The 16,490-nt window shown below is 41.4% G+C and overlaps 1 protein-coding gene across 3 annotated transcripts in view; it reads left to right on the forward strand.

The window, feature by feature from the left end:
* The first annotated feature begins 1,378 nt into the window (after positions 1 to 1,378).
* The window catches only part of RNF130 (ring finger protein 130), a 55,219-nt gene continuing 40,107 nt past the window's right edge, over positions 1,379 to 16,490 (forward strand). For all 3 annotated transcript variants that reach the window (XM_088063507.1, XM_005523565.3, XM_014253171.2), the window contains exons 1-2: positions 1,379 to 2,311; positions 12,149 to 12,343. In XM_088063507.1, the coding sequence (XP_087919633.1) occupies positions 2,044 to 2,311; positions 12,149 to 12,343 (463 nt within the window). In that variant the 5' untranslated portion in view covers positions 1,379 to 2,043. The remainder of the gene's footprint in view (positions 2,312 to 12,148; positions 12,344 to 16,490) is intronic.

The raw sequence follows: 16,490 nt of genomic DNA on the forward strand, positions 1-16,490 counted from the left end.
ATAATTTCCTGGACTGCACTGACATTTCTACACAGCTTTGCAGAAACAGCTTCTCAGAGGATTTTACAGAACGACATATGCCTTTAGCAGAATCTGTAGGTCCCTTCTGCTGTGAGATGCTGGTTTGCAAGCATGCTGCTTTCCTTGGAAATGGAACAGGTCTCTCCAAGGACAGGATAAAACTACTTGCATCTCAATGAAATAAACAGGCTGTGCTTTGACAGTGTTATCTTACATGTTTGACCAGGTGCATCACAAATGAATAAAATACAAAAGGTCCCAGAAGAAAACAGATTGATAAGACACATAGGTTAAACACCAGGCTTATCTGAGGTCCTTCCTGTGCAGCTGGGGAAGTCACCAAGGAGACCATATCTTAAAATAACAGCTCCACAGCCATTTTTTCAGAAACTTTGAAAATATCCTAACTCACAGTCCTGCAGTAATTGTTCTCTTTGCTGTAACTAATTTTGAGTAAGTTTGCCTTTCAAAATCAAAGGAGGCCATTACACTATTTTGTTACATCTCCCAGGAGGCTGAAATCCTTAAAACTGTGTTAGTTGATCATTCATCAAACCCTGTTTTACAGTATTTCCTGGGATTAATATTTATTATCAATATTTGAGTGTTTATACAATTTCCCATTTTAGTATGTCTGAAGCAAGAGAAGCGAGTAATACCAGATAGGGTAGGAATGACTGAATCCTGGCACAGAGGCTGTCCTGTTCCTACCCCAAAAGCCCGTTCAGTTCTACCTGGACAGACTGAACACATCCCACCTGGTTTTCACACACACAGCTCTTTCATCCCCTATTTCTGACATGCTTTAAAACTCTTATCTTTTTGGTGATCAGCACTCCTGAACTGGAAATATTTTTCTGAAAAGATGCTGAGGAGCCATGGGAGCCTGTATGTGTCCCAACAGCTTAAGCTGCAGCACGGAAGGTTTTGGTTGGACATTAAGAAGACTTTCTTCACAGAAAAGTGATTAGATATTGGAACGGAGGTGATGGAGTCACGGTCCCTTCAGATGTTTAAGACTGTATGTGGCACCCAGTGCCATGGTCTAGTTGACATAGTGCTGTTTGGTCACAGGTTGGACTCGATAAGCTCAGCGGTCTTTTCCACCCGTACTGGTTCTGTGATGCTGTGATCGAATTCCTTCCGGAACCGCGGGTCGCTCCAGCCCGGTGTCATTCCAGCCCCCCCCACGCCCAGCTCCCACTGCCGCCTGGCCACGCCCACAATGACATCATAGGCAAGACCCCCCGCCCTTTATTTTTGACCCCGCCTTCTGATGGGCGTGGTCCGAGCCCAAGCTCCGCCTCTCGCCCTCGTGGCGCGGGGCGGGGCGTGCGGCGCCTGCGCAGAGCGCGGAGCTGCAGTCGAGGCGCGGGCGCGGAGCCGGTGGCGGAGCCGCGGGACGGTGCGGGGGCCTCGCCGCCCTCGGGGCGAACCGGGCATGAAGCGACGGCTGCCGGCTGCAGACACCGGGCTGGGCACTGAGGTGCGCCGCCTGCGTAACTAAGGCAGCGACGAGCCCCGGGGCGAACTGAGGCGGCGCGGCGGCCGAGTCCGAGGCGAACCCCGCGGCTTTTTGCGAGCGCGACTGAGGCGGCAGCGCGGCTTCTGCCAGCAGCCTCCTCTGGGCTGGCGAGGGGCTGCGCGGGGAGGGGGCCGCGGCGCCGCCCTCGCCTCCTCCCCTCCCCTCGCCCGGCCTGAGCTCCCCCGCGGCGGCGGGCGGGCGGTATGAGCGCGGCGCTCTGAGGGACCGGCGGAGCCCCGAGGGACCGGCTTTCCCCGAGCAGCCTCCCTTGGGAGTCGCGGCGGCGGATCGGACGCGGCTGGGACCTGCCATGACTCCCCTGGCTCCTCCCATGGCATGAGCCCGAGCTCTCCTCCCCGCTCCGCCTGATTTTGGTCTCTCTCTGCTCCCGGGCTGTCAGATGGGATAGGACACACCCGGGCGTGCGGGGCTCGACGCTGCCGCGGGGGAGCGGCGGGGGCAACCGGTGACGGCCGTCGGCTCGCCTGGAGTCGAAGATGAGCTGGCGGTGGGTTCGCCAGCACTGGAACGGCGGCTCCTCCGTGCTGCTGCTGCTGCCGCTGCTGCTGTGGCACGGCCGGGTCCGGCCGGCCGGCGCCGACAACGCCAGCCAGGCGTACTACACCGCGCTCATCAACGTGACGGTGCTGAGCCCCGAGCGCGGCGGCCCCACGCTGCTGCGGATCGACCGGGGACGCTACGGGCAGGACTCCCCGAAGGTGGAGGTCAAGGGGCTGCTGGTGGCCCCCGTCCCCATCAACGGAGGTAACGCTTCCCTCGCTCGCTGCCGGGTGGTTGCTCCTTGCCTGGGCTGGGCAGGCTTTCCTCGAGTGCTCTGACAAACGAGGAGGGAGAGCTTTCCTAGAGGAAGATAAAATAAATTCATGATCTGAGAGTGTTGGCTTGAATAACGGCTCATCCAAATATAATGTGCTTTCCAGCATGGATCCCAGTAGATTGGGTGTATTGAGCGGTGAAGGTGTTATTTAACTAATTACAGAGAGGGTAGCGATAGTTGACAGTATTTGGTTCCAGCATTGCCTTGAGTCTCAGAACAGCTGCATAGCCATCTCGGTGTACATCTGGATAGCTTTGGCAACTGCATGAAGTCAGTTTTTCAGTGTGCAGTTCCTAAAAGCGCTGTTTAAGCTGCCCATGAAGGCCTGGAAGGACTGAAGCTACCAAGTTGTTGCTCTTACAGCCAGCCCAAAACGCGCTTGTTTGCAGTACACTCTGGATAGAGTGTCCAAATAAGTTTTCTTTTAATTAAGTGAAGCTGTTGTCCATCAGTTCTTCTCTTGGTAAATGTTGAGGCTTATAGAGAACGCTAATTTGAACAGATGAGGATATTGTCATGATTTTTGCCTGAAGTGAAACCGGTATCTTAAGTAATAGTGATGTAATTTTAATAGTATCTTATTTTGAAAACCATTCTTGACATTATCTAAACTGCCATCTTTAATAAATGGACTGCTTGATGTAATACAGTGGTCCCAACCTGCCTCCTGGACAGTAAACATATGAATAATATATTAAGTGAAATATTGTAGTCAGTTAAAACTAGAGTCTTAAGTGGCGAATACTAAGAGTGTTTTAGAAGAATTGACAGCACAAAACTACTGTATTGTTAGAAGCTTTAGAGAATTTGCCAAATCTTAAGATCAGGAAAATACTTCGGTGCTTCTTCAGAACAAATGTATTCTGTTAGGCAGCCTCTGTAAGCTTCTGGTCGGGATGGATCAGGCTGTGCATCGGCAGGTGCTTGTCAGTCTCACTGGAGCTCAGTTTCATTAGCTCTGTAAAATATAACCAGGATGTATTAATGGTGTAGATTTTGGGGTGGAAGAGTGAGGAAGCAGAAATTGAGGACATCTGCTGTAAAATTAATTTTATTTGTACTTCAAATCCTGTTTATCAGCTACCATTAAATATGTTGCAGTCATTCTTCTGCTTCCTGATATTCCTCACTTGCATCCCCACAAAACCCCCTTGAAAACAGGAGTCTGTCCTGGAAGTTTTAGGCATTTAAACACTGTTGCTGCAAATGTTTTTTTAGCAGGTTTTAAAACACTGCCTTTTAATACATGCAAGTTATCAAAACACTTTATTTTTTTTGAGCTGCCTTATTTGTCGAGAAAAACTTTTGATGCTAATTTCTTTTAATCTGCCTCTGTAACTTTTCCTGCTTTCTTTTGATATGCCTTCACTAAGGTGCAATTTAAACACTGAGGGAGGCTTTGACAGCATTTTCACAGGCAGCTGATAACGAGAAGAACTAAGTAAAATTATGAACAGTCCATAAACAGCATTTTTATACCTACTGCTAAGTACTATGATGAATAACTTTATTGAGAAAGCACAGCAGGAAGTGTGAAAATGTCAGACCTGACATGTTTTGACATAGTGCAGTTGTTAAAACTTTGTTAGCAATTTTGGGGGAAATTCAGTTTTGCCCTTCTGTTTCATCACAGGCAAAGCAAGCACAACAGCAGTTGTCTTCCTTATTTTTAGATACTCTGAATTGCTCTGTGTAGGTTGTTATATACTTACATTTTATTTGAATTTTGCTGATATGCATGTGATTTAAAAATGTTTCATGTAGTAAGGAAGATTGGAATATTTTATGCTTTTAGTTAGGCTGTTCTTGAACATCTGCTTTTTTATATTCAGATTTGGTAAAAGAAGATGCAGACTTGCAGAAAGTAATTGCTCTAATGTTTTTTTAATCAGCCTGTTAATATTACTGTAGAACTTGTTTGCAAAATTTTTTCTAATAGCTCTAAACATGAGTAGCTGCCAGCCGCTGCTCTTAGAACAGTAAATGCTATACCCCAGTTTTCATGAATCCTCAGAAGAAAAGGACTCTACAATTGTTAACAACTTTATTTGAAGATACCTTGAGTTTGAAACTGCTTTGATGTCAAGCATTCACCCATTTATGGGCTATCTTTGAAATTTTCACAAATGTGGGTGATCTGTTAGCACCTTGATGGCATGAACTGTTTTAGAGCTGAAGTGTCCTTAATTTCACATTTTTGCATGCTCTGTGAAGAATCGTAGAGTCACAGAATGGTTTGGGTTGGAAGGGACCCTGAAGATCATAAAGTTGCAAACCCCCTGCCATGGGCAGGGAAGCTTTCCACTAGACCAGGCAGCTCAAAGCCTCATTCAGCTTAACCTTGAACACTTCCAGGAATGGGACATCTTATTACATCCCTTACTCATTGCCTGCAGGGAAATAATTGTGTTTACTACTTCAAGATTTAGAGACAATGATTTGCTGCTGATCACACACCATTTGTAATTTTCAGTGTTCTGTGATATTTTTTGACTTTTGTTCTTGAATATGCCCAGTATTTTATGTACTGCTTTTTGAAGATGCCAGTCCCATGTGGTCACCCATCCTTTAAATCTCAGTGCAGCATGATAGTCAATCACTTCTCCCGTTTCTTTAGCAAGATTTCTTTAATGGAATTCAACCCTGTCATGTTAATACATGTATTAAAACTCTTCCTGTGTTCTTTTTATAGAGCTTGTATGAAATTGATAGGGGCTTTCAAAGGCAATGTTCCCCCAGGAGTGGAGTGGCAGTAATTGGCATGACCACCTGCAAATGTGACTTCTGAAAGTGCAGCTCCAGAGAGCTCTTTGGTCACAGTTGGCTGCTGGGTGTACATTCAGCACCTGTGTGGGCATATTTTTCCAAGCACATTAAATGCATGCGAGCAGCATAGTTTTTTTATTAATCTCTCTTCTGTTCTTCTACTTTGAGTTCCTTCTCTTACCTCCTCTAACTTGTTAATCTCTCTCTTGTAATGACTTAATTTCTTATTAGAAGAGTGTTTTAAACCACTTCTGGACATGTATGCTTGCAGATTCAAAAAAAAAAAAAAGGTCCTCTTGTTTTGCATGGAAGTGAAATGCATCTTCACAGCCTGACGCAGGTTTTCTGATAGTTTTGTTCAGGTTTATAGTGTTCCTTCAGTGAGGTTCCAGAATACTTTTAGTCCCTTACTCTGTTATTTGTGACTGTGTGCAACCAGACATTTTCACAGAATCACAAGAGTGGTTTGGGTTGGAAAGGACCTTAAAGATTGTCTAGTTCCAAGTTCCCTGCTTTGGGAAGGGACACCCTTCTAGACCAGGTTAGTCAAAGCCTCGTCCAACCTGGCCTTGAACACTTCCAGGTTATTTCAGCCCAGTCCTCTCACAGCAGCTGCCTGAGTGCTCCTGGATGTTTGTACCTACACCGTGCAAGTATTCAGCCGTGTGCCACTCCAATGACCTGTGCTTTTACTCTTTGGTATTGAGTGCTGGACACACCTGTGGTGCTGACTTTAAGGTGTCAGGCATATTCCTCTTGCCATGGTTCTTGGTAGCAACTGCTTTGTGGTGTAGTTCCCTCAGTATCATTCCCCAGGGGGAACAGGACTCTTTGTGGCTGTTGAATCTGAGTTAATGCTTTTGTTCTGTGCTTGGATTCTGATGTGAGGACTGGAAATTCAGTCTTGTGTGCTTTTAAAAGTCCCTTTGGTGGACTTGCTGGGAGTTAAAGTTTTGTGTACCTTGGCTGCCTTGGAAAGCTGGGAACCAGGCAGGATGACCAGGACTGGTGATGGGGCTGATAGGAAGAGAAATAGCAGCAGAGTCAAACTTGAAATGTTGAAATTCATTGAGCCAGTAGGTCAGGAATGAGGGGGTGAGAAGGGATGGAGTCTAAAGGCTTTGTAGGGAGGGTGTGGTTGTACAAATGCAGCTTTGGAGAAAGTGCTCTTAGGAGAGTTCCCAAAGGCGTGTAAGAGTTGGGGCTGGGCAAGGAGACTGAGAATGTGAGGAAAAACATATGCTAGAAAAAGGTGAAAGTGTGGAAGAAACAGTATTGGCTCAGTGTTAGGAAGGAGGTGTATCTTGTGCCTAGTACTGTAACTACAGCATTTTGTAGCATCTGGCACTTCATAAGCATGTTGTGTGAACAAGTTTTAGCTGCAGAAGGTTTGAAATGCCAGTTTCCTGCTAACTGCAGGGCTTTAGGCAGCGTTCAGACAGAAATTCTGGCCCAGAATCCAAACCAGTAAGGTTTAGGAAAATGCAACAAGCAAATATATCAGTAGAATAAGGGGAGAAGAATCTTGCGCCATGCTTCTGTCCTTCATCATTGATCTTTGTATCCAGCTTAATTAGTAGTCACTGATTGATAGCAAAGGTGGAGGTTATATATTGGAGTTTATAGCCATAATTGTAGAATACTTACTGAGCTAAAAAGATTAAATCTAAACTATTGTAGGACTCTTCTGAGCTTCAGTGATTTTCTTTTGTTTAACTTCCTCCCTGAAACCAGATTACCTCTTGTTCAAGGAGTTTCTTTTCGTGCTAAAGGCAGCTTTAGTCAAAGCAATTACCTGAAAAAGCTATTGAAAATAAAACGTTGCTGTACATAACTCATTGATTCATTGGCACCACCTTAAAAAGTAGAAATTATGACTGGCTTGAATAAGGGCTGTACTGATAATAACACAAGCAGTAATGCATTGAATGAAAATATGTCCGTTGCGTGTATTAAGCCCTAATGGGGTAGAAACTAACTAGTACCATTCCTTAAAATAATCAGTCAGCACTACTGAGTTCCCTCTGTGAATTTCCCAGCTGAATTCCTTTTCTGGAAATTTTATCACAGGATTATAATTAATGTGCTGCACAAAGCAGTCTTATTTTACCAGTCAGGTGTTCTACATAGCGCCTACCTGGGCAGCAGAACTGTAGGGAGGGAATGCTTTGGGGTGCAGTGTGTGTAGCACTGCACCTTCCCATGTTCTTCTGTGGTTTCTTTCCCAACAAGCCTCCTGATCTGTTGTCCCTCAAAATGCTAGTGGTGTGTCTCCAGCTATTGTATTACAGTGACTGAAGGTCAGACTTTAAAATGATTTCTGTATGTGTAGCTGAGACAGACCAGCTCTGACAACTGGTGCTGGCTTTACACACTACAGTATTAGCTAAGATGAAATCAATAGCAAGATATCTGACCTTTAGAGAAAAAAAAAAAAAACCACAAAAAAAACCCTGCCTAGAATAAGATGGTTAATGCCCAGATAGTGGGATATTTCTGTGAAAAGGGGGCAAAGTCTGCAGTAGCCTTAGCTGAGGGGAATGTCACAGTTGCGTTCAAAACAATGCAAGAGCAGCAGGAACACACAGCATGAGAAAGAGCAAACCTAGCCCCAGTTCAATCTAGGGGACAGTCTGCATTCACACAGGTGTGCACTTGTGACAAAGCCACTGGGAGCTGCCCTTTTAATTTTGTTTTTGGTCCACAAAATGGCTCTCCTTACAGGGAGAAGGCTAAAGCATGGTCAAGCAATTGGAAAAGGAGAGGGGGAAACTACTGTGGCTGTGCTGATGTGAGCTTTCCACTCCTCCTTCAGTAGCTGAGGAACCTTGGTTGGATCTGTTGCATTATTAACTACTTTTTTCCCATGAATCCCTAAAATGCTGTCACAAACTTTAGTCCTTCAGCAGAAAGGGGTCTTGAATTATAAAAAACGCTCAATGAAAAACAGTTACACAAATTGGACAGCAGTGTGTATTCTGCAAAAGAAAACTGAAGCTCTCCTAAAGCAGAAAACAAACATGAACCTAATGGTAGGTACTTAAATCACAGCTGATTCTTCTGTAAAGAGGCTTTGCTGTGGTGGTGGGACTTAGAGTAGGAAGGGAGATCTTTACAACATTGTATATAGCTCTTTAACCCAGTTGGCTGCCACTTAGAGCAGAAAATCGGCGTTTTTGCTGACAAATGATGCATAGATAAACACAAAGGCAGGGTAAGCTTATATTTCAAATAATGCAGAAGAGTAGTACACTTATAGGGAAACTTACTTAAATGGCTTTTTGTATGCTTATATCTTCTGAACTTCCATGAGAGGCTTCTGATCGTATCTTTTTCTGTGCAAGTGATTTGTTTTAGAATAATTTAATATGAAGTTGCTTTTCATTCTAGCAAGTAACTTCAGTTTTGGGCCTCTCACTACAAGAAGGACATTGAGATATGTCTAGAGAAGGACAAAGGAGCTGGGGAGGGGGCTGAAGCACAGGTCTGATGAGGAAAGGCTGAAGGAGGGAGCTGGAGAAAAGGAGGCTCAAGGAGGAACTTCTTGCTGTCTAAAACTCCCAGGAGGGTGAAGCCAGGTGGTGTTCAGCCTTTTCTCACAGGTAGCAAGTGGCACAATGAGAGGAAACTGCCTCAAGCTGTGCCTGGAGGGGGTTAGATTTGATATTAGAAAAAATTTCATCACTAAAAGGATTGTCAACCACTGAACCAGACTGCCCAGAGCAGTGGTGGAGTCACCATACCTGGAGGGATTTAAAAGACTTGTAGATGTGGTACTTGGGAGCACAAGATGAACACAACAGTGCCAGGTTAATAGTTGGACTCAATGATCTTAGAGGTCTTTTCCAACCCAAACAATTGTATGATGATCCAGGTAATGCTTGCAACCCATGTGTTGTTGATACTGGTTGTACTTTGGATAGTAGATCATAGATGGCAGGGTAGTGGAGAGTGTCAATGATTCTGGCTGACCCTGTTCATGTGTGTCCCCTTCAGTGCTCACTGACATCCTGAGCTGTAAAGGAGATGTTCTGTTGTAACCATCTCACTATTCTAGAAGGGTGACTGTAATTTTAAGGCTTCCACGTTTTTCAGAGTATCTTCAGTCTATTGAAAAGACAAGCAGAACACCCCACATCTCACTATCATTTTTGAATTTTATTTAGTTAAAAGTGAGATGAATACTTAACATTTGTGTGGTGTAACAGAATGCTAATGCAAAGAAAAGTTGGTTGTGACTTTTTATTAAATCTTAAGTGATTTGCACGCAGTTCAGATTTATCTAAACCAGCCAGATTTTCCTCAATGTTTTTGTATTGCTTAAATAGTACTGAGCTAATGTTGTCAGCTGTTAAATTTTTATCAGGATATACTGAATACACCTTGTCAAGAATAACATGCTGTAAGCATTTGAGTGGTGTTTTTTAGTCTATATCTGGAAAGCTTTAATCTCTTAATATCTTGTTTCCTAATTCTGTTGCTTTATCCAGTAACATTTCATAGCTCTGTCCACAGCTGAGAGAGACTTTGATCTCTACGGTGGTAGAAAATTTTGTGCTACTTTTCCCACAGATGCAGTTTCTGTTATCTCTTACTTCTTTCTGTGTTGCTTTTTAAGCTAAAAATTTTCAAGCATACAAAATTTCAAGGTGCTTACATGAATTTTAAGAATGCTGCCTCCTTGTTCAAGGTGCTTTTTGTTGCTTTTATGTTTTTTCACTGTAGTAACCCACTACCTTGTTCTTGTGGCCATTTTTGTTTTCACTTCATATCTTAGTTTTGATCATGATTGTACTGAAGGAAATAGTACATTATCTGTAGGATTACTGTTTTTAATAGTCCCATCTATTTTAGGTAAATTAATGTTGGCCATAGTATTTACTTTCAGAGTTATTTTTGGTTGTTTGAGGGGATTCTGTGGAATTGTAGCCATTTAGAAAATGGTGTTTTCCAGCAGATGTATCATACCTGAGATTTTTGAGTATGATTTCATGGAAGAAGGATGGGAATTTTAGCTTTCAAGGCTTGAGAAACTTTGTCACAGTCTGCTGGTGCTTTCTCCCTTCCATGTTTTTAAGTGGAAATGTTCAGAACAAGGGGGAATCAAGCATTAAACAGCTTTTATCTTAACAGAGGGCAAAAAGATTGGTGGCACATGTGCTGTGTTGTGATTCATCCACATTTTCAAAAAGGACTGTAATTCCTTTAAAAAATATGTAATGTTCTCAAATTTAACATTACAAAGACAAGCTGTAAAAGTGCAGTGGGCATAAAGGTGCTCTTCTGTGATTGTTGATGTTTGTGATGGCCATCACCAGTGCTGCAAAACACGTGTGGATCAGTGCTAGCTAGCAATTTCCACAGGGATTCAAGTAATGATGTCACGATAATGGAAGAAAACTCTCTATAAAATTTGGCTTCAGGCATCTATATTTCAGATTTTCCCTCACGTCTGTATGAAACAAAAATACAGCAAATAGCTCTCCATGTCTGAGATGTCTAATATACACTTGAAAAACAATCGTGAAAAGGATGTGCTGGTATCTGGCTCCCCACCCTCCTTCCAGAGGAACAGGGAGAGGCACTTCTTGTCCAAATGAAGAGACACAATGACTTCCTGTACGTCTGCCACAGTATACATTCATCTACACCAGCTTTCTTTAGGCAACCAGAAGATTTTCTTTCTTGTTTCAGAAAACATCTTTAGCTTTTTGAATCTCCTTTGTTACAGGTTTTAACCTCAGCTATGTTAAGCTGAGAGTGCTTAAAAGGACCTTTTGTTTTGTTTCCAGCTAATATGTTAAACTGGATATTTTTTTTGGTGGTAGATTTTTTTGCTGAAATCTCATAGTTGTGCTGAACTCACTCCTTGAAAAGGAAAAAAATTATGGAAGACTTAATTTGATTTGCTCTTACATTGCAGAACTTTAATGTTTTCAGAGCTATTATGCTAATAAATTGTTTGTTTATGTCTTAAAAAAATCACTGTTTATCCCAACTATTTTTAGTAGCCAAAGATTATTATACTCTTGGCATTGGAAAGGATAAATATATTTGCATTATAAACTATTGTTGGCTCTAAATTTATAAAATCCTTTAATGATATGACCAGTGTATCAGACTAAGCTGTGTTTCCAGTTGTGCAAACATCTGTCTTTCATCGGTTTTAGCTGCTGTGAAGTTACTTCTGCCTTGGGTTTTGTGCCTTTTGTAGACAGCTCTGTGGCTTTGGGTTGTTCCAGGAGATGTTACACCATCAGAAGGGACAAAAGAGCTTTGCACACTGTTGAATTCAGACATCTGGCATTTGCCATTTCTGTTACTCTTCCTTTATACCATCTATACCTGTTTAGCTGATGAGTGCATTGCGTTTGCAAACCTTTTTGTTTCTCTATGAATTTGAATACATTTCCTTGTAGACAAAATGTGCATATGTAAAAAGCCAGTGTTGGCTTCTGGGGTTTTACAAGATCAGCTTTTAATATTGTCCTTTTTTATAGTAGCCTGCACATGGCAGATAACTCTGAAATCTTGTTTTCACAACCTGCTTTGTTTAGTTGTACTTCCCACTGCAGTGATATTTATGGCTGCATTAGGAAGAAAAAAAAGACTTGTACTCCCCAGAATGACAGATAAACAGCTGTTTTGTAAATGCCTATAGCAGATGAACCATATTCTACTGTTTTTCAGCCTCTAGGCAGGTATTGATTTGAATGTGAATTCATTGTTCTAGCTGCACTGGAGTTAAAAATAGCTTGTTTTAGTGAGCCTAATTCTCAGGGATATAGTCACAGCTTTCAGTGCGTAAGACTTCTTTTTTTAAAATCTTTTTTTCATAAGAATACAGTTATCTTTAGACTTTCTTTACAAGAGTAGTGGCTTCTTAGTGTGTAACATTTAAGTACTTCAGCTACTTGGATTTAGGATTTTTCTTTTTTTTTCCTTGTTTTGCCTATTAGAAGAAATTGCTGTCTATGTAAATTTGTTTCCCATTTCAGTTGCAGATCGTCTGGGCTGTGACCCTCGAACACGTTTCCAGGTCCCACCAAACACCAAGCAGTGGATTGCTTTATTACAGAGAGGAAACTGTACATTTAAAGAAAAAATATTACGAGCAGCTTCACATAATGCCACAGCTGTGGTCATTTACAACAATATATCCAGTGAAGAACCTGTCACAATGACTCATCAAGGTAAAGAAAATGTGATCTCCTTCACTTTAATGCTTTTGCCGTTTAAACTATTGCTAAAGAGCCCTTGGCATTGGACAGATTGGTATTGGAAGTAGCCCATTCCCCAATGATATTTACATATATGCAATATAGTAAAATAAGCCAGTAATTCTGAAGAGTTATTTTCCTTTAGCATACATTTATCCAATGAGAAACACCTCTGCAGTGGAGGTGTGGGTGTGTTGGAGTGAGGAAGTGCCTGTAAGATCTGAGGAGCAATCTTTCAAACCTTTCTGCAGAAGAGAAGCTAACATACATATATAATGGAAGATCTGGAATTTTACAAAGCATCTGAACCTGAAGAATTCTGTAGCAGCATGTCTTCAGCTCACTGTTCCGGTGGGGACCTTCAAATGTTAACAGTTGTATTTTGGGAGCTGAGCTTGCTTTTTTAATGGCAGTTTACAGAGGGTTCTCTTTCTACAATGAACATTTGAGTGCCATACAAGAACCAACAAAACAGTGATTTGGAGGGCTGTTGCCTCTGTAAATTGTCTAGGATAATGGTGGAGGTCTGTTTTTCTAGAGAGTTCTCTTTTTTTACAACTGCCTATATGTAAAATTTTACTGTCCTGGACTGTTCCTGGTGACTTACTTTTGTTGCTGAAAGCCTCCTATGTAAACATTTTCCTTGGCTAAATATTATTTTTGCAATTCTGATAACTACCTTTTTCATTTGCTAGAAGGTCTTCTCATTTTGGAACTATTTAGCTTAATCAGAAAAGGCATATCTCTGCATTTGGTGGTGGCACTGCTGGCTGATTTTAATTTTTTTTTCAAACATTTTCAGTCTCTCTTAACAAAGGGGGTTGCTTGGAAACTAGAATTTCTTAATTATTGCTCTGAATATTGTCAAACAATTATCTTTATTTTTTTAACAAGGAAAATGTTAGGGAGGCTTGACCTTCCCAACTTTCTATACCACAGGAATTTTGCAGGGGGGTTTTGACCTCCATGTAGCAATTCAAAGCCTGTTGACAATTGATTTTTATCTCAGGTACCTTCCTTAGACAGTTCTGTTAGTAAGCTGCAGGCAAAAAGTCACATCTAATGAAACATTTTTTTGCCACCTTCCCTTTTTTATTTTTTTTTTATTTCCCCCATTTCTCTCTCTCCAGTTGTAGAGCCCTCTTAAACCTTCAGCTCTGGACTCTTTGAACTGCCTGTAGAAATATTTACATAAATATGCTCTATTTAGCAATGATTTGTAGTTTTCCTGTGGTCTGGAATACTTCAGTGTGTCAGGAAAAAAAAGCTACTACTACTAATACAGCTTTAGCATTCTTGGCTCTATTACATGTTAAATCATATAATGGGTTTGATTATAACTTTAATACCTTCTTTCTCATAATGCTCTTAGATTTGGCAGTTGCTTTACAGCAGTAAGATGAGGTCTGTCTTTGTTCACTCCCTGTTTTAGCTCAGAAGACCAGTGTGTTGCCTTAGAAACTTTATCAATAGGGCCAGTAGTTCTGGTTGGTTGAAATACCATCCAAGATGTAAAATTTGAGAGCTGCTGTGTTTAAGAGTGTCTTGTAAGGTAGCCAGGCACCTGTTTGGGTGGTTGATATTTGGGGAAAAGACAATACTGTCTTCAGCGTGATGAGTTCCAAATATTTACTCCTATAGTAAGCGTTAAAAAAATGTGATTACGGGAGATGATGCATATTTTAGCTTTGTGTGTTTGAAATATTGGGTTTTAGGTGGATGCGCTCATTATACTCTAGAATCTGCCCTGATTTGGGCTGAAGGCTCTATCTCAAAATTAATGTTGGACTTGAAGTGTTCAAACTATGTGACAGGCTAAAAGTAATTTTCTAGAACTGAAGTAGCACCTGTAATGAAGAAAAATGTTGCTCCACAGCCTTTGTTTTGATTGTGTTACGGACATGTGAAGGATTTCCTCAGCAATCACTTTGCAGAACTTCCTGCAAATAACTTCCTGGTGGGTTGATGGAGGAACTGTAATTGTGTGTAATTGAGATGTAGACCAGTCCTTGGGTGCTAGCACAGGGAGGGTTTGGAATCCAGCATTCTCCTTCTTGAGAGTTATTCCAGGTGGGAGACAAATTCCTGAACCTGTGCTTACAGGATGACTCTTTCTAGCACCGTATAAAGCGGACTTGCACATATTCAAGCTATTCCCTGGTCTTCCTTTTTCTGCCTTTCAACCATAGCACTGCTTGTGTGCTTTTTAGGTGGTGAAAAACCATGTCATCTCAGAGGTCTCTTCCAACCTAATTGATTATGTGTAAATATTCTGGTGCACTGCATCACCTTTTTTTAATAGTTTCTGTCCCTAAAAGTTGGGATGAACTGACCCTGTATTTGAGAGCTGTTCTGCACTAGTTAATGTGTTGGAGTTGATAGTTGGCAAGTGAGGATGGAGGTGAGCCACCAAGTTGGTGTTAGCTCCATATGATGTCTATTGCTCTGCAGTATTCCTCTTTTCTTTAAAAATGCAGTCTTCACAGAACAATTTTGCAGCTGTTATGGTGACCAAGTTAATGACTCTCTTTTCTTTCCATAGACAAAGGAGAAAATGGATCTTGTGTTATTTTATATTACTGTAACATAATTTTTGTACTGCTGCATATCAAGTCTTAGATATATTCTGTCTTTCTAGTGAAGCAAAGGGGAAAGCAGCAACTGCTTATAATGCACGCTGTGAACTTCAAGCTTTCCTTCCTGGATATTTGCATGAATTCCAATCACCTGCTTAGACAGTGTCTGTGGTAAAAATAAATAACACATTACACAGATTTATATATGTTGCCCCCCTGCAGAGAGGTGATTCCCTGTGAAAGGAGCTTAGGAAGCACTTTTCACCTGTAGGATTAATATTTTATCCAAGCTATTTTATGCTTGAATACACATTTGAAAATTTTATTCTTATGGAAATTTGTTCATACTCAAAATATTACTTAGCAGAATGGCAGTTCCTTCTGGTGGCTGGATAACAACTGTCACTCTGGAATCAGTTCATCATCACTGTGTCAAATGAACAGTTTCTGCTGCTAATAGCAGAATTTGCTTTCTCTTGTGTCACAGTCCACCAAATCTCTGCCCCTTTGTTTTCCCCTTTGAGTTTTAAAGTAGGTAATGACCTTCAGGAATTGTCAGGTTTTTTTGGGTTTTTTTTTTAAATACCCATACTTCTGTTGATGTTATTTGCAACATTATTTTTTTTCTTTGTGCATATCCTTGTATATGTCACTGTATACCTATTTTGCACAATCCTGTAGATGTCTTCTATCAACCTAAGCAAAGGACACCTTTCCCAGCATAGGTTATGTCAGACTATGACATCACTGGCAGGAAGGCAGTGTTTTATGAGTGGTTTTGTTTGCTCCTTCAGTTAAAGCAAAGCTGATACTGTCTAATGTAAAAAAGAGCCTGTGTGGTGGACAAAATATGTAGTAGCTGTCTCCTTTATAGGCAGTTATGGGAAAAGGAAGAAAATTCAGGTTAAATAACATTTTTATTCCTTTTTTTGTTTGTGTGTGGTGGAGACAATCCTGTTAAGTACAAAATAGTTAAATTTGGGGAGGTTGGAACTGGATGATTTTTAATGTCCCTTCCAAATGATTCTGTGATTTTATGATACAGAATTTCTCTCTTAAAATCTAGACTTTTATTTGGATTTATAGAAAAGAATATATGCCAAACAAGCCTCTAAAGTTCAAATTTCATATTTAGAATTTATGGAAAAAAATAAAGACAGAAAATGAGAAACACATCTAGAAGACAGTGTCGAAATGATGTTGCTGGATTCCAGCAAGTATGTGATTTCTCAGCACCTAAGAAATTTCCAGAAGTATATAAATAACTTCTAATATAACACTGTTTTTAGAAGATTTACCTGATATAGGTAAATCTTTTAAGGTCTTTTGAACCAAGATGCAGAATGTCATTAAGATCAGTCTTCATTGCTCTTCTAAAGAAACAACTCATTAATTTTCTGGAGGAGGGTGTTTCTGTTCCATGATGTGCACAGGTGATGTTCCCCTTGCCATGGCGCTGGCATGTCCAACGTGGGCTCCCAGAAACAGGTTCCTTCCAAGGGAAGGATTTTTCATGATCCTCTGTTGGCTTAAAAAGCACATGT

This window comes from Pseudopodoces humilis, chromosome 17 (assembly GCF_049639895.1).
Source record: "Pseudopodoces humilis isolate 2021_Gansu_Grassland_sample_001 chromosome 17, ASM4963989v1, whole genome shotgun sequence".
Lineage (NCBI taxonomy): Eukaryota > Metazoa > Chordata > Aves > Passeriformes > Paridae > Pseudopodoces > Pseudopodoces humilis.